The following is a 24,471-nucleotide window of genomic DNA, read 5'->3' on the forward strand; positions in this document are numbered from 1 at the left end:
CCTTCATGTTTGCTCCAGTGACAGTCCTTCCAATGGGATACAGATCTCCTCTCACAAAGGCCACCCCTGCAACCCCCTTTTATCTTCCTAGTGACTAAAATACCAGGTAATCTCTTGCCACCGCGCCACTGAGCTGATGCTTGGAAGAGAGGAGAAGGGCAGGTGGCATTGGCATTGGCCTGTACTTTGACAGAATATGTTTGCATCTTCAAAGCACACGGATACACTGATGCCAGATACAAAATGCTGACAAGATCGTGGTTTTGTTATCTGACTGCTGGAGGTTTTGGTTCCCTGCAGCTTCAGTAGGTTCTTTGAAATATCCACAGATTGATTTATGTTCTTAAATTTGGGGTGGGGAAAACAAACAAACAAACAAAAAAAAACAACAAAAAGAAACTAGCATTCTACTAACAATGTCTGGAATCACTGTGTAAACTGTGCTTTTCTATAGGCCCTTCAAATTTGTTGAACGTGACTTTACAAAGATTTGTGATAAGCTGTAATAGAGACTTGTCTTGATACCTGTCCTGACTGACAGTCTCACTTGGCATGCACCATCTGGAGCCAAGAACCTGTTTGCGTCATTAAGCATGTGTGCTTTAAAAACAGTTCCAGAGGTGTGGCAAATTGCCTATTTCCCTCCCATCCAGTCCTACGTCTACGCCCACTGCATAACTCTGAAGCACGACCTTTCACCAGAGATGCCAGCCACATCATTATCCCTTCAGACTTTCCATGTAGACAGAGAATGAGCCATCACTTTTAACTGTAAGCCTGGACTGAGGGATTACATTCTGCCTGCCTAAATCCTGTTCTTCACGGTTTTAATTAGGTATTCTTCCTGTCCCAGTACTTGCACAAGGTTTGCTGTCCACGGTGAAGTCGTTGCAGCATTTCACATTGAAGGTGATCTCAGGCAATACGGCAGGCACAGCAGCTCACCTGGGGTGCTCACTTGTACATCACTGCCCACTTAGGTATATGGCACCGTGATACATCCATGCACATACAGGGGCAGATCTTCCCCTCCGTTCTCGTGGTGAGCTTTGGGTACAGATGAGTAATACACATGACTAGCTCAATTCTGGAAATTGTCATTTCTGCTAGCTCATAAATCCCACATAATTTTTGCACTAACATCACAAGGGTCTCTGTTTTCCTGGGCTTTCACCAGGCTGACCTGTGTATTTGCATTCCCAATATTATAATTAACACATTGTCTGTACTTGGTACCTTGCACCTCACAGCCACCAAGAGCTGTTCCCTGTATGGTGGCATGTTTTTTTTATGAAGCTGCATTGGTTCTTAGTACACTTTTGACTTAATCATAAGCACAGTGGTTTATTTCCATGGAGCTCCAAGAGCAATTGCATTTTTCCTAACTGTAGCTTGCTGTTGGGATGATGCAGGTGGGTAGGACATTTCACTGTTTCACTTACTGGCCAAAGAGCAGCAGTTTCAGGCCACTATGTAATGCACTAGAGAACAAAGGAGGTTAAACCAACAAATCACATCAACAAAGGACTAGCTTTCCTTACCCTAAATAATTTTGTTCTCGTGCATTTATTTTTTTGGTATTGCTTATTCTAATTAATTTTGTTCTCATGCATTTCTTTTTTGGTATTGATGAACAGAAGCTCACAGAAGCTCTGTTGTGCTGAAGGAGGGAGGGTGGATATCTATTATGAAGAGGCTGTAGTTAATTATTTCTTTGAGGGTACAGACCTCCTGTTATTCAAAAGAAAAGTACTCATCAATAATCAGAGTCTGTTTTTTGTATGATCATACTCACTGGTTCTGGCAGAAAGCCAGTCTCCTCCAAGACAACTTGAAGTCAGCTTCTTCACATGGAGAAGTGAGACTTCACCATGTGACTAATTAATTTCCTAATTGGCAGCTGTCAAATTGTTATTATTTTTAATTAACCAATCAAACTAATCACATTCTAAAACAAGCAACATTTCATCATTAATATAGAAGTTCGATCCTGGTATTTATAGGTTAGGTCAGGCTAATATGAAAGTCAAGCCCTACAAGATCTGTGCAAAGCCTGCGCACGTCTGGCTGTCTCTGTTTGCACGCAAGTGTTCCTTGCTGTATGCACAAGTCAGTATTTCCAGGCACAAATGCTTTCACACTGACATAACCCTGGCCTGCACACATACCCGATTCCTACATGCATTTTTCAGCACGGCTTTCGTCCGATGTTTTCTTTCAATGTTTCTCGTGGGCGGTTTGGTATCTATGTAGGAATGAATCAAGCTACGTGTGCAGTTTTGCCCAGGAATGCCCTTATGTTCTCCTTCTCTGTCTCTTGAACATTAGACACTCCAAGGTAAGTTTTGCTATTCTGAACAATAATTTGTATAAACAAGTACAAGCTCCTTTCAAAGCAGGCTGAAGAGCTCAGTTGGATTCAACCAGTTGATCCCTACAGACTGTTTATGCAGCTGTGGCTTTCTACAAACTTGCTGCGTCATATATGTACCGAATAAATATAACTTACTGAGAAGTATCAGGGGCCATAAACCCTGGAACAACCAAGAAGGTATTAATAGAAGAGTGGTCTGCAGGAGCCCAGGCTATATTAGAGCAGGTCCTTGTCAGCCTGAAGCCTGGCAAGTGGAAACTCCCCAGGAGGATTTATTCCTATGGGGGAAAGGGCGGTGGGAGGGTGGGCAGCCCGCAGCCCTGGCTCCCTTGTTGGGAGAAGAAATTCTTGAGAAAAAGCTGTTGGAGCAGCAAAGCCAGGCCTCCACGTCCAAGCACTGTTTGCTGTAGTTTCCTACAGAAACAGAGTTTACAGAGGGATGTCCCCTCTCCCACTGACCCCCTTCATCTGCCCCCTCCAGTGTCTGAGCAGGATGCCTGCATTTGCTTGGTGTGGGCCTTCCCAGTGCCACCAGGACACGTGGCAGCCTCCAGAGTGATGAAAGCTGGTTGTGCCAGCAGAGGTAATTGACTGTGGGCTAAAACTTGGAGTTTTTACACTGTTTTTTATTCCAGGGAATAAAAAGGAATAGAGAGCCAGGAGTCAGCCTGGGCAACGTCTAGTGAGAAAGGTGAGCAGCAGCACTGCTTTGAGCCCCCCACCCACAGGCCCAGAGGGCCCGTCCTAAAACCCTGGGTGCTTTCCACTCATATCAGAAAGAGAACATGCTGGGCAAAGCCAGGGCCATCTGGTCCAGTGCAGAAAGGTCAGTCCTCAGTAACTTCAGGGTGTGCTTTCCGCAGGGGCAGGCTCACTGGTGGCAACCTCCAGGCCCTGTGGAACGGTGCCAGCATGCTGAACGTCTCCATGTGCAGAAAGAACTGTTCCTGCTCCTTGGGAAATGCTGTATAATGAGTTTTGCTTCTACCTCATGGCTTTCGTGAGGTAAGGGCAGTTTGTTAATTTTAATGGCTCTGACATCATTATCAGGCAGGGATTTACTGAAAGGATAATAGGGCACTGCCTTTAGCATTAACCCTGTGGTATGTGCACACCTAGCCACATAACGCAAGTAGCTGCACTGCTTGCGTGTTCACCTGAGGGCTACAGTTCACACGTATTTTTTTATTTTTTTTTAAACATACTCAGCTTTAGTGCCTGGAAATTGTACTAGCAACTTCACTTGCTCTCCAAGCATCTTCTCGGTGGGTGTTTTGGAAATACCAGCTTCTTCAAGTGGTTGAGAAAAGGGAGGAGAACTTTATTCTTTCCCATATCAGAAATACCAGAGAACATTCAGATTTTCAGTGGGCTAGAAGATGCAGGAGTATTGTTTCTTCCTTGTTTGTCTGTTTATTTTTAAACTGATGTCCAAAATCTCTCAGCCTAGCCAAATTTTCAGCCTGCTTATATTTTACATTAATGAAATAAAACATCCCAAAGTCTATTTATTGTAATCAAAATCAAAATACACATTGGCATTTGGGTGGTAATTCTAATCCATTTTTCCCCTTATATAATGACACACATCTCTGTTCAATTAGGTGACTCATCATATACTTCATCAGCAGTGTGCTCTGAAAAACAGAGCAAAATGCATTCCCAGCAATTAACTACTTCTTTAAAAAGTTATAATCAATCAATGTTGATAGAAAGAAACAAGGTTAAGCCCCATTTATGTCATTTAAAATGATAGTGTGGTCTATTTCACTGCGCCATTCATTTTTAAAATGGCAGCATGGTTTGTGATTCATATCCATACCCCCTGTCACAAAATCACATGTTTAATTCCATTTAGCCACCTACATACATTGACTTGCTTTTCACCTTTATTATTTGCTCTTTCATGCTTCACTGAAGCTAATGTGGTCCTCTAAAACAGCAACGAGATATGTTTAATATTTATTTTTTTATTTTTAAATTGCACTTATAGGCTGCCAATTATTCTCCAAGTTTGACGCACGGTTGGTTTGCTAACATGTTACCAGAAAAATCCAACTCTGCTAAAAGCACAGCAGACATGTCTAAGAAGAGGGATTCTTGCATTTCACAGAAGTTGCACCACAAGCAGCACAGAGAGGAGGTTGGGATGCTTCCACTGATCAGTCCCTCCCAGGACACAGGGCCCTGCAGCTACAGCAAGGTCATACACGTGGAGGATCCCAAGGCTGGAGTCCCTCTCACAGCCACATGGATTGACATCCCATTGCTCAATTAGTTTGACTTCCCTGTGCAAGCATAATTCAGAGAGTGTTTTAAGTGGATGTTCTGGTGAAAGTTGTCATCCAAACTCAGGAGCAGATGGGGTTGACTGTCATTATCAATTTCAACCCTCCAGATGCTCAAGCCAAACCATGTAGGCCTTGAGCATCTAGCCTAGGAGCTTTAGTTTTAGATAATACGAGGAATCACAGCATGAGGCTGATGCTACTATGTCGTCTAAACAACTGAGACCAGCGGGTGCAGCAACATCCTCTGCTGTGGGATCACTGCCAGGTGCCAGGCACATAAAGCATCATGCCCGTGGGGTCACAGCCCATGGGACGTGGGCCTCCATGGCACAGCTGTGTATCTAGCAGGAAGGGAGATGGCTTTGAGGCTCCTGCAATGTGAAAAGAAGTGCTTCTGCAGCTTTGAGATTTATGTATCCAGTATGAGTAAGGAGCTGACACAATGTGTGATGCCAGTTAGAGATTTACCCCAGGAAAAATGGGATGAAAGTCAGACCCAGATGTTTCAGGATTTTAGCCACAAGATATAAGGTATTGCAGAGCCACTATTAGCTCAATAGGTTATTCACAAATATTATTAAGATCTGTATTTGAATATAATGGCTCATAATTAAGTAGGCAATAAAGAAAAAAAATAATACAATACTACAAATAACTCAGAGGATGAGTAAACTTAGGGTTAATCTTGTGAGGAAAGAGTTACAAAAATGTTAACAAATATAAAAACTGAAGATATCAGTACAGCTCAGAAGATGTTTAGCAAGCCAATCTGTGACAAACTCTACCACAAAAACAATGCTGGAGATTTCTCTCTGCTAAATAAACATATCCTATTTGAATGACTTACTTGTTTTTGCCTTGCCTAATGAATTGAGATGTTATTCAGATTCAAGATTTAGGAATTAATTGTATTTTTTTTTTCTGTGTGCATTCATTAAAGCTGATTTAACTCATGGGTTACTCCTGAGTAGGCTCTTTGGCTCATTGCTATCCGTTTTTCACAGCACTGCTTCCCCAAGGCTTACTGAAGCTTGTGCTCAGGGACTGGCTGCTTGAAAGCCATGCAGCAAGGAGGAATGAATGGCAGTGAGCCAGCTACACCAGTTGAGCATCACGCTTCAGATGAATGACTGCACAGACCTCCCAGACCTTCTCTGATGCACAAATATTGGTGTTTGGAAGAAAGGATTGTCAAAGAACAAATAACAGGGGTTCAATCCAATGAAGCCAATAAACTCATCACATGTTCACAAAGCATTAGTGACTCACTGTGCTGTCACAGCCTAGAGATTTGTGCAGCCACCTATTAATAAGGATTATTAGAATCAGAGCTGAACCTCTAGTTATCATTCATACCTGAATTTTTACAGTACAAATGTCACAGCACTGAAGTACTGCCTAATTTCCAGATTTTTATTACGGTTCAGATTAGTTAAACATTAACTTCACCACTAACTTAGTCTCCCTGGCTATACTGTTGATAACTAGGTTGAACACATTTAGTTAAAGCCTAAGTATATCTTTTTTTTTTTTTTTCCTCAAGCAGAAAAAGTTAAATCAAAACATTTAGTTATAATATTTTTAAGAGGTATATTTTCCACACCATGAGGAAAAAATATTATGAACCTCAGCAAACATGTCTAGTAATTTAAACTCATACAGCAAACAAGAGTAGCTGACAAATTGCCTCCAAATTGGCTGCAGTGATGTTTTTTCCTCTAAAATACATCAAGTGAAACACCAAATCAGCCTGTTTGCTAGATTCGTGACTGATGGAAATGTTTTCAGTTCTTACCCAGGGTAATTCTGCTAATTTCACTATGAGTGAAACTAAATTGTGCATCAGTGGAGGCGGTAGGAAAGCTAAAGGTCAGTGCTTAAATTTGGCAGCTCCCTAATCTACAGTGCATCTAGAAGTCAGCCCACCTTGTCTAAGAAATGTGTCACCACCCAGAAGGAAACAAAACTGCACCTGCATTAAGAGACCACCTGAGAAGTTCCCAGCATGAACATCACAGCTGGGCTGAGCCACAACCCAGTGGCTGGAGAAGGAGTCCCTCCAGGTGTAAGGGCTCTGCACCCCTACCTCATCCCATTTCTTCAGGGTCGTCTCTGTGCTCAGGGGAGGCTCTGTGCAACAAGCAGCTCCAGATCTTCATGGATGTTTTGTACTAGCCCAGTCTGGATGAAACTCTGTATACTGGTGCAAACCGTGCAGCTAGTAAGGATGTAAACATTTTGTCCAAGATACAGAAGGATATTTATATGAGGAATTTACCCACTGGAGTTTCATTACAAAACTTGATGAAGGTAACAGCAGAGAAATTTAGGGAGTCCTGGCACAGCCAGTCATCAGATGTGGTTTTGAGCATGAGAGCAGATGAATGGACAAGACACGTTACCTCAGTGGCACAGGAAGTTGTGAAAGCACTGATCAGAGAAAGAGGGAAGAATGCTGAAGTTAACATAGATACTGTAAGCAGAAATACTGCTTTAATGAATTCTTTTGTAAAATGAAACGACTACTATGAAAGGAAAGAACCAAGGGATTTCCACTGCATGAGCTTTAGGACTTGTTTTGACATGGCAGTGATAGCGGAATCGTTTAATAAGCTCAGTGCAGTGGGGTAAAGACAAAAACAGGTATTTAAAGCTCACAGAGTAAGTGTCACAACTGAGAGGAACATGAGAGCTGGAGGAGCTTTCAGTGCTGCAGTGCCTTGCTTGGCAACATCATAAAAAATAAAAAGATTGAACGAGAATAGAGCTGAAGTACAAAAACAGAGAGAGAAAGTTGCTAGAGCTTCTGAGGGAAGAAACCCCATGGGGATACCGTGTGGAGGCTTCTCCGCAGCGGAGGGGTGCCACGTCACACACACACACAAAATAATCCTGTATTGGGAGAACTGAGGAGAGACAGGGGAGGGCAAACCTACGCTACATACAGGTTGGAGAAGCTGGTAATTAGCCGAGAGGTGTTAACAACAGCTTCAGCATAGCAATTCTAACAGTGTGATATGGTTAAGAAAGACCAAATATTTAAAGGAGAAATGGAAATACCACCCAGATATAAGCACATACCTACCTCTGCTCAGGCCTTCTCCTGTCTGTCCAAACAAAACCTGTTGGTTTTTGCACCTCTATAACACACCTCTGCACTCTTCATCATTACTGCCTGCAGCTCTGGTATGAGCTGTGCTTTGCAAGGGCCTTTTCCCTTGCATGCCAGCAGGGAAAAGCTTCATTCAAAGAAAAGAAATACATCCCTCCTTGACACCTGGCAGATGAGCTCTGCCGCAGTGCTGCACTATGGCATTGACACCAGCAACCTGCACAGCCTAAACCTGCATGCAGCAGGCACATTTTTATAAAATGAGCCTTCCCCGGGCTCCTGGGAGCCAATGGGTGGAAAGTCACCAGTTTGTTTGCCTTCAGGATGCGTCTGGCCTCAGCCTTCTTTGCTCTGTGACAAAAGTGAGACTTTACAGAGGATCAAAGTAGCCTTATCTGCACCAGGCATCTGCTCTGACCTCACCTCATCATTACAGTGTGATCCACGGCTGTGTGGAGTAAATACCCAGTTCAGGGAGCCACCTAGTTATCCCGAGCATGCCTGTAAGCCACACAGTATCATTAGAGCAAACAGGTGAGAGAAGAAGTCAGTGATTGCCTGTTTTTTCTCTCCCCTCAGTCCAATTTCTCACTGCAATTGCTGCAGCTGTTTTTCAGCTCCCTCCATAGAGGGAAGACTCTGAGTGAAATAATTACAGACCTTCTCTGAGTAGTGCTCCGTGAAGCACAGACAACACAGCAGTGTGTTTGCTGATTTGTCCCTGTGAAGAGGAGCAGCTGAGAATAAACCCAGGCAACCTCTTTTATATCTCAGTGTCTTTAGAAACTTGGAGGAATTTGTTTTTTCACCCTGCACTTTTCTGTTCATGTTATCTTAGCTAAGTGTATGGTAACCCAACATTTACCTCTGTAAGTAGCTCCGAGCCCTTTGTGACTTCTACCCTTTCCTGTAGGAATGTTACAGATCACAACAGGTTGTTCCAACTCCAGTTGATTTTTGCTGCACCAGATGCTCATTGCATTCCTGCCTTGCGTTTGCAACCACTAATTTGGTTAACAACAAATGCTCAGTCATAGAATAGCCTAAGAACATTGTGCACTTGCAAAAGTAGGGGCTTAATGCACTGTTTTGTGTAAAACAACTTCCCAGTTTTCACAACAGCTTTCGTAAGAAAAAGAAAAAGAAAAAGTAATTATCAGTTCCATCTCAGTGCCCCCAGGCACATCAGGCAGTGCCCCCAGGCAGGCATGGGACTGACACCCACGAGTGAGCCCTCTGTCCCAGCACAGAAAAGGCCTAAAGGAAAAGGTGCATAAAGAACGTGGCTACATGGCAGTTAAAATACAATGGGTGATTACATGGTAGTTTTAGACCCTGTTGGACAAAGATGATGTTAACAAAGACTAACTTTCACTGCCCGTGCTGTGCCCAGAGGGCAGGAGTGGTGCTTGCCTTCAGAGCCTTTCTGGTTGAGAGCACTGCTGGGATAAAGGCATCGGCAGCTTTCCACCAGCACCCACATCCTGGTGGAGAGTCATCTGAATTTCGGTGGGATTTGTAAAGCACTATATGGCAGGAGAGGGGATGCCCCCAGAGCAACTTGGGCACATGGCCAGCAGAGCCAGCAGCCACACAGCCCCTTGGCAAGCCTGAGCTGCAGCAGGCTGGGGACATGAGCAGCAAGTGAAGGGACTTGCAGGCAAAGAGCTGCTGGTGCAGAAGTTTTTAAACTATCATTAATTATGGAGACATTTATTCTGTCTCTGTTATATCCAGAGCTGAAATTACAAGAGATAATTGCTTCTGAAGTGCATTTAGGCTGTAAAATTGTTATATGAAAAAAACCAATGTGCTAATAAAATGCTTCTTCTGGTACTCTGTACATTAATGACTTTTTGAAATAAGGGACTGCTCTTTGCTCAGTGCTGATGTATGTAGATTTTTTTAAAAAAAGATTTAGTAACTGGTTCCCATGGAGCTGTGATCATTTTATGGTTTTTGTTGTGACCTTTCTATTGTTCCACCAGTTAAGCCTTCTCTACACGGCATGACTGCATTGAACCCAAGATGCACTGCAGGATAAAGACAGGTAGCAGCTCTGGTTGATAAGAATGGAAATGGGATTTTCTACCGACATTGAAGATTTTCTTTTTCATACTTCTACAGGTGAAAATAACCTCCCTAGGAGCATGTCTCATACTGCAGGCAAGGAGGAGTGGCTTATGGGCAGTAGTCCCCACAAAGAGATGACCCCACCATTCATAGTTTTGTCCGTTGTGGAAGAAAGCAGAAAAAAAGTGGCTGCTCCTGGTTTCTCAGTTCACTGCCAACATGACAGTAGGACTCAGCTGAGCCCCAGCTTGTTGTTGGGGCTCCAGTAGTGCAGAAAAATAAATGGCTCACTATTTGTGCAACCACCAAGAAAACAAAACTGGAAGGAGTGGCTGGTACGCCAGAGGGTCATGCTGATATCCATAGTGACCTGGACAGGCTGGAGACAGGCTGACAGGAACCTCGTGCAGTTCAACAAGGGGAAGTGCAAAGTCCTGCACATGGAGAGGAGACACCATGGGCACCATGACGTGCTGGGGCCACTCAGCTGGGAGGCAGCTTGGCAGGTGGCCCTGCTGGAGCAGGGATTGGAGCAGGTGCCTTCAGAGGTCCCTGCCAGCCTCAGCCCTTCTGTGATCTACTGTTCTGGGGTTCTGTGAAATCTGAAGGCAAAGAATTAACTTTAAAATAATAATGATAAATTTAAAAAAAAATTAAAAAAAACAAACCAAAACAAAACAAAACATCAGAAAGAAAACAGCCACGATCTGGAAGAGCAAGAGCAGTAGCAGATGCAACCAAGCTGAGCCTGTCTGGCAAGCAGGTTCCCTTCTGCCTCCAAATCATATATATGTGGTTTGCTCAGACATTGGCAAAACCAGGCCACAGGTCTTGTCTTGAGCGCAGAGCTGAACAAATGCTCTGCTGGTACTGCAGTGTTACCAGTGTGGCATTCAGAGCTCATTCAGGCATTCAGCCTGTGTGGCATTCAGAGCTCAAACCAGCCTCACAGAAGCAAGTGAGATCCAAAATGCGTGCTCCTCACAACTGTTAGAGCAATGTAGGTGGAAATGCTGGAAAGATGGAACTGGTGCAGTGAAGGAAGTGGCCAACTGGAGTAACCAGAGCATATGGTAACAAGGGAGAAGGAACAGATTGGGTCAAATCCTGATGCCTAAAAATAGGGTTTCAGTGATTTAATTTCTGGATGCTCATGTGTGGAGCCAGGAGCTGGGCTTGATGACCCTTGTGTGTCTCTTCCAAATCAAGATATTCTGTAGTTCTGTGATTATGTGAATGTCACCATAGCACAACTGACCAGGTGCACCTTTAAATACTCCTCCAGTAAGAGGGGTATTTAAAAAGAAACTCAAAGGTGCTGTAGCAGATATGGTGAGTAGGAAACATGCTGCATATTTGGTAGGAGCAGGGAGTGTGCTCAGACCAAAATTCAATTTTTCATTTTTGCAGAACCAGAACTAAAGCAGGCACCATTATCTTAATTTTTTTTTTGGCTCTTTTTAGCAGTGAATAACGACGCATTTCTAAAGACATTGTAACCATAGAGCTGAGATCTCCTATGAAGAATGACTTCCACCCCTCCTTCACCCACCAGCTGGTCTGCCTGGGCTCTAATGGTCCTTGCCACTTCTTTGTACCTCACACTCCAGCACAACCCATTGCATGTGGTTACACCCAGTGTCCCCAGCACCTGCCCCATCATGGCACCCTTGCCAGTTTTAGGGGTTGGTATTTTCCTGTGTCAGCCACGCTGATGTTCCCAGCCTTGGTGGCCTACCATGCTGCTGTTTGTTTGCCAGAGCTGGAATAATTGCAGACTCATCTGACCCAGAAGATTCACTGGAATTGTCTCTGCTCTCACTCAGTGCTCCATGGAGAACATGCACAGCAGGCTTTGGTGAGGTCAGAGCTTCACTACAGCAAAAAAAGCCAAGCTCCAACAGAAACCACAGGTACTTTCTGGGACACATGGCGGGGTCTGCTCAGTGAGAAAACTAGTGATAAATATAACAACAAATTGCTGCTTAATGAGTGAGATTTCATTCGGCAGAAAGAGTTGCTCCACCAACTTCATTGGCATAAACACTCAAGGTGTAGGAAGCCTGGTAATGTAGATGGTGAGCATGGTGGGGGTGTGGTTGAGTGTAAATAGCCTTAATTTAGCATTGAATACATTCTCCAGTATTTTCAAAACCTGAACAATACCACAAATTTTCACACAAGAACAGGAAAATATCCAAGCCTGAGAGTCTTTTCAATGTGACAAATAAAGTGAAATAAAATGTGTTTATTGCAAATTATCCCTACTGGAAATAAATACATTTCCAAAGGAATAAAATGCTATGGCAAATGATTCCTATCAGAAGGAATATATATATAGCAACTGTTTGTGAATGGCGTTATTTGCTAAAGGAACAACAACAACAGAAAAGGTGAAAAGCTTTCCAGATTTCCAGAAGATCTTGTATTTCCTGCATTTGTAAAATAAATACTGAAGATGCTGGAGATGTGACTAGACCACACTGGTGATATAGTTAGCAAATGGGTTGGGAAATCTCAGTTCCTGCAGGTCTTGCCTTGTTTCCGTCCCTTTGCATTTGTGATTTTGGAGCTTCTAAAATCAAACCTCTAATGGAGTGCAGAAGCTCTGTGAAAATATTAATGTGTTGTCCATTGTTCAAAGATCTGGGAGGGATGGGGTTTAATTTCCCCCTGGGTGGGGGTGTCTGTGCAGAAGGGGTGGCATTTAGAGCCTGAGCTCCACAGTGCCCAGTGCCCTCACAGCACTTTGTGGCTTTCCCAGGAAATCTGCTCCCTTTGCCTTTGCTCAGCATGTGATGCGAGTTGGCAGCGCTTGTTCTTCATCTCTGTGTGGCTGCAGGCTGAAATAATAGCCTGAACTGGCTCAAGTGCAAGCCTGAAGAACAGGAAACCTAATTATTGGGAGGTTGCAATTAATACAGTGGTGTGATTGAGAGTGCAACTGGTAAACAAGTGGATAATGGGCCAGCGAGAAGGAGGTCTGGAGTCCATCAGAGGACTAACTGGGTCTTCCACGAGACACCTGTGCTAGTGAGTGACAGGGCAGCCAAATATAGCACCTAAAGGGGTACGGCATGAACCAGCACGTGGTGCAGCTGGCGGCGGGTGCTCGAGTGCATGCTTGGCACAGGGATCAGCTGCTCCACTAGAAAACGCGTGCTCAGTGCGCAATGGGTGCCAACAACTGGAAGGCTGGTGTAAAGCAGCAGGGGGATGGCTGAACCCACGTCCCGGGCAGGTGGTGGGGCACACCTGGCCTGCTCCGGAGCACGGGTGGGGATACCTGGCCACCCCAGGCTGCTCTGAAAGGAAGCTGGTCACTTATAAAGGTTTGCAGGATCAGCAAAATGAAGTAAGAGGAGAGAACTCTAGGAGAACTGGTTAGTTTTAAAACACCATATGTTGAAGTCTGTCACTTTTCTTTCTCACTTAAGGGTTAAAACAGCTCTTATGAGAGGAAGGAGGTTAATGTGATTTATATTAGAAATTATGATTGTTATGGCAGAGAAATCAGGGCAATTATTTTTATTCATGCCTACGTTCTGGCAATGACATTTTACGTCTCTTATGCCTGTGGGACCCTGCTGAAGAGCTGCAGATGATATTATCTGCTGTGCCTCAGCAAGTCAGCACAGTTGGTGTGCTGGCAGGGCAGAAGCAGAAAGACCTGAGCTAGAAAGCAGGAAGAACCACTTCACATTTTACACCCTTTTCCAGGGTAGTTATCAGTGTGCTCAAGCCAGTGGGGTTACATCAGAGATGAATTTAGCCTGTTATCTGCAGAACTTTCCAATAGCCTTGTTGTTGCTGTCACTGTGTTGCCACTTGAAGACATTCGTGGCATATGGGATGTACTGAACACATAAATCCTTCAATTACTCACCAAATGCCGTGAAACTTGTAGGTGGCTCAGTACTCAAGCAGGCAGCATTTTCAGTGCCTGGTTACTAGCAGAATGCTACGTATGAGCCCAGAGAGAACTTGAGAAATTTGTAGATAATTAGTGTGGACTGGGAGATCTGAAACATTTCAGATTTTTCTATAGGTCACTAATCTAATGTGCCTCAGGAGCTGAGTTTGTAGCAGCTAGTTCACAGTAGAGCACGTTGGTAATACCAGGTCTGCAGCTCTTTAAGGCAGAGCCCACCTTAGCTTAGCATGTGCTTAGCTAGATCTCAACCAAACCAAGCTCCAGACACATATGGGTTCCCAAAACTCTAGCTATTGTAACAGAGGTAAATAAATGCATAAAACACAAGGCTGTCTTGTCAGAGGAAGCTTTGAACAGCTATATTAACTTCTGAATAAATAATACGTTAATGATTGACTAACGTGTAAGCAGAAGATTTCAGGTTGACAAATCACCTTTGGTAGGCTATACAAAGAAGAATATAGCAAATCATAGAGCTCATGTCAAGGAATTATTTAGAAAGTCCTGAGGGGAAAAGAGATCATACAAGCAACTGGGAAAGTGTTGAAGGAAAGCAAGGGGAATATCCTGCAATATAGGTTATGACAGCTGGGACTGAGTATGTTATTTCAGATCTACTTAAATTGGCTCAAGATTGCTTTGCCTCAGACTGAACTAGAAAAATAAATTGGGAAGGAGCTGCTTCCCCAGCTCTGAAGAGGGTGGGAAAAGCCAGGTGGCTTGGGATGTGCAGAAGGTATTTTGGGAGCTGTGGATTAAAAGAAGGCAGAATTCTTGCTAGTGTGTCATATCGCAGGGACAGTTGCCATAGCACCATTTACTGCTAAGAATAGATTTGTATAGCCCAGCGGCAGGTCAAAATATTTATGACTTAAGATTTTTTTTCAGGACCAATTCAAACAAAATGCATTTTCCCTGTACACAGGTGTTGAAGAGCACAGGATGTAGCTCACACACGCCAGCCCCAGGTGAGGACGAGGTGGGTTAATCTGGCGCAGACACTTGCCGTCAGGTTCCACGACAGCAGAGCAGTCGGAGAGTTGTGGCCTATTGCACCTGGATCGTATTTCGGGATGCCAAGTGACAGAGCTTGGGTTGTGAGGCATCCTGTTTTAAAACAGAAGGTTTTGTGAAATAGGGGAATGACTGAGACAAAACAACGATCGGCAATGATTTCTCTCCTCACCCAACAGTGTTTCCTCTGCAGGGAACCTGGCAGCAAGTCCCATGCTCAAGCAAGGAGACTTCAGCGTCCTGAACGGTGATGTCCGTTCTCCACAGCTGCCTTCACAACTTGGTGAAAGCCACTGGGCAACCATCAGAAGCAGGTCAGAGGCACCAGGACAGCCTTTGCCAGGTGCAGAAGTACCTTGTCTCCGAGCAGAGCTTTGGAGGCAGTGGCTGGAAGCAGGCTGCCTGGCTGAACCTGGGCTGTGCATTGGGGCACCACGGGAACTGCTGTTGCACCCTCAGTAATCAGCAGGTAGAATCACAGGGATGCTGACCAGCATAAAGCCATTCCCAGCTGTGGGGAACCAGAATCTGACTGGGGAAGCATGCTGTTAATATTTCACCCTCTGCCATGCAATGGGCCCACCTTCACTGCCTCGCCTAGACCGGGCTGCACACCCAGACCATGGGGGAAAGTCTTGCAGAGCATTTGGCCTGACTTGGATCAGGGTTGGAAAGCAGAATGCAGACAGGTCTTCAAGAAGTAAAACAAAAGATGAAATGACAGACTCCATAAAAATGACCTCTTTTTGTCACTTAGGTCACTTCTAGCATTAGACAGCATTCATTTATGCGATTCACAGTGTCAACCCTCATCACACACTTGATTAAACCCAAGAGACCTGCTACAGAGACAGGCAAGCTGCAGGCAGGGGATGCTGACTCCGTGTCAGCAGCTGCGGGGGATTATTGTGTTCTAATGAAGTACCAAAGACGGGGAGAACAGGGTGAGGAAGAAGAGAAAGGTAACCATAAGTCTGTCATCTCTAGGGAATACCAATTAAGTACACTGACTCCACGGAGAAATACCGATCCACGTTCTGCTTCTTCACACTGATGCAGAAAAATTAGCTTGTTCCACGCAGGATATCTCCTAATTGCCTATCACCACAAGACTGCTGTCACCACAAGTTCGGCATTTTGGAACTTGGGTAAGTAACATTAATGAGATGGATGGGGACACATATTCACCAGAAAAAAAATAAATAAAAATCAGTTCTTAAAAGTCACCAAGAACTTCCTCTATTATTATTTTTTTAATTATTTTTTTACATGCTTGAGCTACAGACAGAACTTCCCAAAGGATGATGAAACCTTTTTTGCTTCCTCACTGTGACATTCACAAGAAGACGTCTGCTGACTGCATGTATTTACTCCATGAACATCTGCATGGTGCCTTCTCTTTCTCTTTCTGTTTCACCCAGGCCTTTCCATACCAGCTTATCTTTGAAATGGTTAAATCTTGTCCTTTTAGGGATTCCTGTACGCCAGGCTACAGTACAAGCCATTGATGTACACATATAATTTCCTGAGGATGTGCAAGAGGTGGGATGTGAACAGACCCTTTATCATTTGCGACTTAGTGTTCATCATATTGTAGAGAACAGTTACCAGCCTATTGAGCAAGGCTACCAGGAGGAAACCAAGACATGCCAATGGCAAAAAGTAGAGCGAGCCTTCCTGCTTTCAGAGCCTAATTTACCAGTCCAGCAAAAAGCATGGCCCCACTCATGCTGACCTGTGACCAGGATGGTGCTGACAGCACAGCTCCCAAAGAGCAAGCAGCTGGCAGTCAGCACGGGGACAGTCAGCGCGGGGATTTCTTGTCACTCAGAGTGCCCCATAACAGGTTCGTCCCTGAGGCTGTGTAGGAGGAGTGTGAAGAAACATGGATCCTCTACGCAGATGGAGCTCTTTGCGGCTGTGCTTTCGGCGTGGATGTTTGAGGCTTCGGTGTGGAGGCGGACAGCATCTCCACACCGAGCTGGCAAAGTTTAAACCCTTTGTGAATGTGAGGTACAGACTGATACTCGACCTGCAGCCATCCTGCCAAAGCAGATCTCCCCGGTAATTGCCCTGCATTTCTGAGGGACAGAAGGTTTGCTGCATCTCCTGCAGGGGGACGAGAGCCCCTCCTGCAGCCTCTTGGCTGGTGGGCTTCTCTGTAGGCTTTTTGTTTGCCAGCTGGTAGCTCTGCTCTAGTCTAGAGGTAGTATTTATCTGTATGACTAATGCACTTTGAAATGTAATGCTCATGTTGCAGGAAATGTAGTGATAATGCTACAAATTATCGATATATACATATATTCTGAGTCATTGCCTATGTAGAAAGGAAAGGGTTTGGGTCATATTAAGACAGAGACATTTTTTGCCATGATGTCTGAGATCAGATGAACGTATGCACATGCAAAAAAAGATTCTTCTGGATGAAAGAACGAGCACACCCCCCTTCCCCATGGCACTGACAGCTGAAGCACTTCACCCCTTACTGGGGTGCCATATTTCCTGCATCTTCCATCTTTGCTATTGATTCCTCATCCATTTCCTTTTCCCCCACCTTTGCTGTTTCTTGTTTTCTCTCCCCCTTCACCTTCGAGCTGTTTCTCCACTGTGCAGAGATGCAGACAGTTAACAGCCCCATCCCTGCCAGCTGTGGCTGCTGCCTTTCCCAGCCACCTGCCCAGCTTCTGCGTATGCCTCACATCGAGCTGCTGGTGGGGAAGGCACTAACCTTGAAGGCAGCAGCAGTGGAAGGAATTGAATTGTTGTCCACTCCCTGGGGAGACCAGACCTGTGTGATATATTTTCTCAATATAAGTTGCTGCTGGCAATAAGAGGAGAGAAAGCCGCCCGTTGCTTTCCCTTCACACACTCGTCCCTCCCAGTGATATATGTACTCTCTGTGTTTTCTTCTCCTCAAATTATGCCATTCACAGGAAGTCTCCTCGTCTAAGAGATTAGGGAGAAAATAACTGTTTACACAAATCAGCTGCAGGCTGGAAGATGTTACACGCTGCAAAAAGCCAGCTGGGTCTTCTTATTGGAACCTGTTGGTTAAAATTATATCAAGATACTGGGACGAGAAGTCCAATTAAAACCTTCTTGATTTTGTTTTAGCATCACTGAAAGGTACTCCATGGACAAGAGACCTGTCCTGCAGTTTTGCAAAATTAATGCTATTTATGAAATTAAACTTCAAGCAACTAGAAAGCGTGGCCAATCTGGAGAGTTAAAGGTATTATTTTTTTTCTACACTAAGGCAATAGATCAAACATTAATGCCAAATATGTTTTGTGTGTGGTTTATATAAGGCAGATAAATAAAATAATCCCAGTAGTCATATCTGTGAAAGAGTAGCTTTTGCCATTCCTCTTTGAAGGGCTCTCAGCAGGCCTTATCTTCTCAAAATCTCAGACTGCCAACCAAATTCTGGAAATGTGAAAGCAAAGCTCCAGAAAAAACATGAATTTAATAGGCACAAGCAACACCAGAGATGTCATTTACCAGCTATGGATGGCATCACATCTGGACTTGGTGATTATGGGAAGCCATTTGATAAAAACATCAGAACAGGCACTTTTTTTAAGGAGAGATATTTTATTTTTAAGTGCAGTCTTTTTTTTTTTTTTTTTCTTCCAGGCAGAGGTTTTGATGTTTTGACCAGATTTGGCTCATCTGGCTCCCACCTCAGTGCCTGAACCTGTCCAAAATCCCACTGCTGCTCAGTGCAGGAGTATGGGGTAAAGACCAAGGCAGGCTGGCAAGCAGGGGCTTGCCGCCCAGGTCAAAACCAATCTGGGCTAGCAAGCATGCTTCTTCAGTAGCACAAAATGATGTTGGCTTTGTTCCTTTGCAAAAGGCACAGGAGGGCTGCCAGAGCATGATACTTAACCTGTCTGCCAAGGCTGGCATTTCAAAGCAAGAGTGCGCCTCCTCAATTTTTTATTAAATTAAAAGAAAAAAAAAAAAAGATGAAAAAAAAAAAGAAGAAAAAAAAAGTCATGCTTGGGGACAACAAGAAAACAGACATGCTAGAGTTTGCCTTGCTTATGGGCTGGCTGCTGGTGTCAGCCTGGCTACTGCGTGCTGCTCTGCTCCTGGCATCCTTCGCAAGAGCTGTGCTTTGCAGCCTCTCCTCCTGTTATAAAACACAACTGAGAGGCACAAGAGCCATCATCCTGGGTCAGGCTGACACAATACGTGGCTTTAACTTTGATTGCCCAAGTCCTAAACAAAGTCTTAAATACAGGTTTTTTAATTAAAAAAAAAAAAAGTGTCATGCACTAAACAACTGTTTGCACATAGCCTTGGTGTTGCAATCCCATTTATCAAAGTGTCCTGAAGGTCATCCCTTGTGCTTCCAAATGTATTTGGAAGGCTTTTTTTCTTTTATTTTTTTTTCTGTTGGCTTTCCAGCCAGATGGGCACCAGCGCTGGTGTGTGTCACCCCAGCAAAAACACTACCAAGGCAGCCACTGAGCTCTTTGTGGCTCCCCCACACCTCTGTGTTTTGTGGGGTTTTGTAAGGCAAATTCTTTTCTAGCATGCTAACCACTTCGTGGCCACGCTCCTGGCCACTGCTGTGTGGCAGCCTCTGCTTGCTGGGGTGCGTGAGGCTCCCACAGTGCAAGCTGTGCTGTGCCAGACATGGGGCCTGCGGCTGGAGCTGTGCCCTGTCCTGGTTAGTTAGGCATTCAGTGCGGGCTCAGCCAGCTAATGAGATGAGAAAAGAAGCACATTTGATGTTAGCTTAACTGTACCGGTCCATTTTCTCCTTCCTCCTATTATCCCATTATTTTTTTTTTCCTCTCTGACGCATGCACAGTTCTCATATTTTGGAGGAATTAACTTGTGAACGAAAGTGCTACATTTCATCAGCCATGCTATTTATTTTTTGTGAAGTCCTTTGCTGCTGCTTGCAGTGAAAAGCCTCTTACCACGCTATTATGTGAAAACGCAGAACAAAACATGCACCTTCCTACTGCTATTACTTTTTGTCTTGTTGCCTAAACCACCCTGGCAGGAAACAAGTTTCTTCCTTGGGGTAAAATGCTCTATATAACAGTTTCACATCCCTGAAGGAGAAAGGGATGGCATTTCTCCAGCTGGTCTGGCTGTTTTTCCATCTCCATTTTGTTAGTTTAAGGATGGTATTTTGTAATTTTATGCAGGTCGCTGTGACAGGGAGCACTGGACAGAGGAAAGTCAAGTCAGTCAGCAAGTCCTCGCAGCACCTGCAGCAATCACCCCTCCAGGTGGGGGCATTAACTGCGCTGGACCACCTGTCTGCAGGTACACTTATGGCAGTCATGCCATGGTATGTTATGTTCAGCAACAGACCTGAACCCCCAGAGCAGGGGGGTGAAAACTAGATGATCTTTAAGGTCCTTTTCAACCCAGGCCATTCTATGACTTTCACAGCTTCACGAGAGTCATGTTAGAAGAGGTCTTACACAAACCACAGCTCTCTGGAAACTGCTGCAATAAAACGCTGGTGATGTCAATGAAAGGGACAGGGAAAAAAAAAAAAAAGTGAGATTTTGGTATTCAGAAGGGCCAACATTCCTGTACTTACTAACTTATTTGTTTAAAGGCAACCTCATTAGTGATGTCAAGCTGAGCTCTCCAGAGGCCTATCCTGGCAGCTGGCAGTGTGTTTGCTTTGTTTTAATGGTGAGATATTTTTAAACAGGGCCGAAGGAACTGTGCAGTGTGACCTTGCCTTGCACAAGCACTGCATTTTCAGAAGCTTAGGAAAGTATTTTTGCCCTTGGAAGAGCGCGTGCATATTTTAGCTCTTATTTCCAAGATTGGAAATCATCTTTTCATATGCAAGTGCTGTAACAGAGACGTGGTATCTTACAGGCAAACCTGGTTTCCATAAAGAAGCTGCAGCTGACAGCACATAGCCTGAGACCCCAAGAGACCCTGGCTTCCTTCCTCCCACTCCTAAAAGTTTCCTGTGTCATCTTGGCAGCTGACTATTTCTGTGTTCCTGGTTTCTTTGCCTATTAGTAAAATGGCAGTGCGTCTCCTGGGGATGTTTTGTGACTTAAATCACTTGCTCTAAGGCCCTGGGATGAAAGGCTCCATAAAAGTCCAGTGATAAATACAGCCAAGATTGCAATTTAGTTAAAGAGCTTCAATTATTTATGGAAAGAGGAAATGTAAACCAGAAGCTGCCAGATGTTCGTTGCACTCCTTTTGGAATACCCTTGTCAATAGCTTAGCATGATGTGGTGCTGCTGGGGAGATTTTTCGGCTCCCCACCTCTTCATGCATCTCCTGTTAGAAAGAAATCCAGACCAGCAGTTCCTATCTTAGCAGCTCTGTGTATCACTATCTGCACACCTATGGCCTTCCACAATAGATATTGACACAAATAAAATATCTCCTGATGTTTACTCTGGGATAAGACATCCCCATTATCTTGCTACTTGGCACAGATCACGCGGGAGGAAGTATTTACACCCTCTCCTTTAAAACACAATCCAGCTGGGGAGACAAGCGTGCGTCACAGGGATGGGAGGGAGGATTTATTGCATCCAAGTTGGAAGTATTTAAATAAATATGGGCAACAGCTCTGCACTTGGTGTTGTGTCTGTACTTCCAGGTCTGCTGCAGAACTACAGCCCAGAAAGCCACGGTGGCAAGCAGTCCTGGTCCCAGAGCAGGGAAAATGCAGAGCATGCACAATGTGCTGCCTGGGGCTCTGGGGTGGGCAAGGCAGCCCAGAGCCACTACAGGTCTATGGCTTCACTGCCAAAAAATGAGCAAAACAATGCTGAAAACAGGAGTCACTCCCACAGTCCCAGCACAGAGGTTATGCAGCTTGCAGTGCTTACAGCAACTGTCCTGTGCTGGGTGCACGCTGCTCTCGGTGTGTCCTCCCTTTGGAGGTGATGATGGCTGAGACTAGGAAGGAATGACCAAAACCCCCTGTAGAAACCTCCCTTCAGAGACAGCCCTACCTAGAGCTGGTTCATGTGGAAAGGACAGGTGGTTATTTTCTCAGGAAAAATAACTTTGGAGAGAAACAAAGGCACGTAGCCAGGAGACAGCCATGCTTCACTTGCAGAGGTCCTTCTAGTTGGCTTAGATGTTACAGATAATAACCAGGAGGACAGAAGTAGACTGCTAGGGCATGTGAAAACATTTCATTATAAATCAATCACAGCCTATTAACGATTGTTTAATTTCTTTTGTTGAAGTTCTTGGCACTGATGGTGGAGTCCTGCCTACCGAGAGCAGGCCAAAGACTATGCAGCGCCCTGTGCCGTGTGTTCTGCTCCTCGGAGGATACTAACCACCTAGGGACACCCAAGTGTCAGATCCCAAATGGCTGTGCAAGAAACTTTCCCATGAACAGAATCCAAATTTTTTTTTTTTTTTTTTTTCCTCCAGGGGAGACCTGTTTGTGTCCCAGTGTGGCTGCCATAGCCTCAAAGTGAAACACAGGCCCTCTCCAGTATGGCCAAATTATGTTCAGTAAAACCCCCATACAGACCCATATGCATATTATTAAGGGTGAACACATAAATCCCTCCCTTTTCAGACTCCTCTACCACATTTCTGAGTGGCACCTACATGGGCAGAGATGGGCACCATGAAGTGTGGGGTGGGGGAGAGCTTTTCTGCTGAGCCAGGCTGGGACGATTCTCCCTTGCCCTTTATTCAGTGCTTTTACTGGCAGATTTTTAAAGCCAGGCATAAGCCTCTCATGAATTGATTTGAAATACTGTGCAGAAAGCTTATTTACTGTTTCACTTACATCTATTTCCAGCCCTTTCCCCATTCACACGCTTGCTCTGGAAGGGGATGGCTGAAGGTGACCCTCCGCAGGTCACTGCAGCTCCCTCTCCTTACCACCTCCCAGCTCTTTACGTGGGATTTCATCGCTACCTAGTAACTCAATACACATGGTCAAAGTAGGTTGTTCTGAATTTAGTTACTGCCCTCCTTTTGTACAGACCCAACCTCCTTATGCTCCTGCAGCTACGCCGTGCTGGGCTCACCAGGGGACACTGCTGTGGGACCCCAGATCTCCAGACCTTCCACCCAAGATCATCATCCTTACAGTGGACGTCGCAGCAAGCAGTGGCCACTGCCACAGAGGCCTTAAAGTCTAAACAAGCAGCTCGTGAATGAAAGGTGATCTTCATTTTACCAGTGCAAAAATCGAGCACCAAGAGCTGGTGCATCCATCCCAAGCCTGTGGCAGACGTGCTCTAGCATCGTAACACTTGCACCATTTAGCTGTCAGCATTATTCTCTGCTACAGATTTGATTTCCCAGACAGATCTCTGGTCCGCAGGTTGGTACTTGAAATGTATTTGCTTTTTTTTCTGTGCAGAGTGGTTACATATTTTTACATACACGCTTTTGCAGGCCACTGCAGAGCTGAAGAAATCTGACAGATGAATCTCTGCCTGATCCACACGTGCAGAAACCCCAGCATATCTGGCGCTTACACCATCACACCTACAGACATCACGCAGGCTTGAACATTGCTTAGTCCCCCATTTGGGCAGTCTCAAAATACCTGTGTAGATGAAGAGGCAACTGCCCCAGCACAGTGGGCTGATTCAGAGCAGAAGACCTGACTGGCTCTTCAAGGAGAAGGAGAGCTTGCAGAACTCAATTTTCCAGGATGTCTCTTAAACTAGTGGTCTCCAGGCTGTTTTGATTATGCGCCCCTATCAGTACAAGCTCTTTGAGCATGCACACCTGACATATGCACATTTATTTATAAATTATATGCTTATCCTGCTGTGCTAACACACTATGTACATTACAAAACATAAATAGAAATTCAAAAAGGATGAGATAGAGATGAAATAAACACTATTTTTAAAACATCACATTATTTTTTTTGTTTATTAATGGTTCAAAGAACACATTATTCCCACGCCTCAACAGATGGTCCTGCGCATCCCTGGGGAGCACGCACCCTGCTCTGGATGCCGCTGTCTGAGGCTAACAGATCACTGCAGCAAGCCATTGAAAGCTGGTTAGAAGGGGAAAGGGCCCAAAATAGCCCCCTGCAGCGAACATCTTCCTCTCCTCTAACCTGGGCTGGGTCTCCAGTCACCTTCTCCTGAGTGCCAGCAAGGAAATACTGCCCTTACACACGTTATTCAGGAGAAGCACACGTTTTCCTGGGAAGCTTCCAACTCTCGAGTCTTCTGAAAGAGATAATAGTTTTTCATATCGAACTGAAGTATTTACACAAACATCTTTCAATAATGTAGCCTTAAGATTTAATTTAGTTTGTTCATTCTGAAACACAGGAGAACATAAATAGCTTAATTTAGTTTGAGGTAATACTAAATAATTGGTTGACTGCCAGTTGATATTAAAAAAGGGAAAATATTAGTTCCAACCAAGTGTCCTTTGGGAGGGTTCTTGTATTTACACACACACACACACACACACACACACACACACACACACACACACATTCTTTTATTTAACCAAGATGTTAACAAATAAATTTCTAGAAGGTAACCCAAAAGTGCCATACTTCCCATTACTTTGTGCTGGGCCATTCTTGTCACTTCACATTACAACGACTGCATTCAGAAGCTTTGTTAGTGGAAATGTGACAACATGCCCTGGAAATGTTTCAACTCTTTTTATAGATCAATTGCTTTTTGTGCCTGGTCTGATACCAAGA

At 44.6% G+C, this 24,471-nt stretch overlaps 1 protein-coding gene and 1 long non-coding RNA gene across 3 annotated transcripts; both read left to right on the forward strand.

Annotated features, from left to right (window-relative positions):
- Positions 1-2,767: 2,767 nt before the first annotated feature.
- LOC311427444 lies at positions 2,768-5,891 on the forward strand. 2 transcript variants are annotated; one of them, XR_014687366.1, is made up of 3 exons: positions 2,768-3,065; positions 3,238-3,379; positions 5,670-5,891. It is a non-coding gene; the product is annotated as an uncharacterized lncRNA (long non-coding RNA). The 2 variants fall into 2 exon arrangements; XR_014687367.1 differs by lacking the exon at positions 5,670-5,891 and adding an exon at positions 4,368-5,552.
- Positions 5,892-16,679: 10,788 nt separating this feature from the next.
- On the forward strand, positions 16,680-22,917 carry LOC311427340 (uncharacterized protein; the record flags this gene model as incomplete). Its single annotated transcript, XM_084504653.1, has 4 exons — positions 16,680-16,862; positions 17,913-18,030; positions 19,967-20,087; positions 22,766-22,917. Exons 1-4 carry the CDS (start codon positions 16,684-16,686, stop codon positions 22,915-22,917), a joined length of 570 nt encoding a protein of 189 aa, XP_084360779.1. The 5' UTR covers positions 16,680-16,683.
- Between the last annotated feature and the right edge of the window lie 1,554 nt (positions 22,918-24,471).

This window comes from Aythya ferina (assembly GCF_964211825.1).
Source record: "Aythya ferina genome assembly, chromosome: Z".
NCBI classification, from domain to species: Eukaryota; Metazoa; Chordata; class Aves; order Anseriformes; family Anatidae; genus Aythya; species Aythya ferina.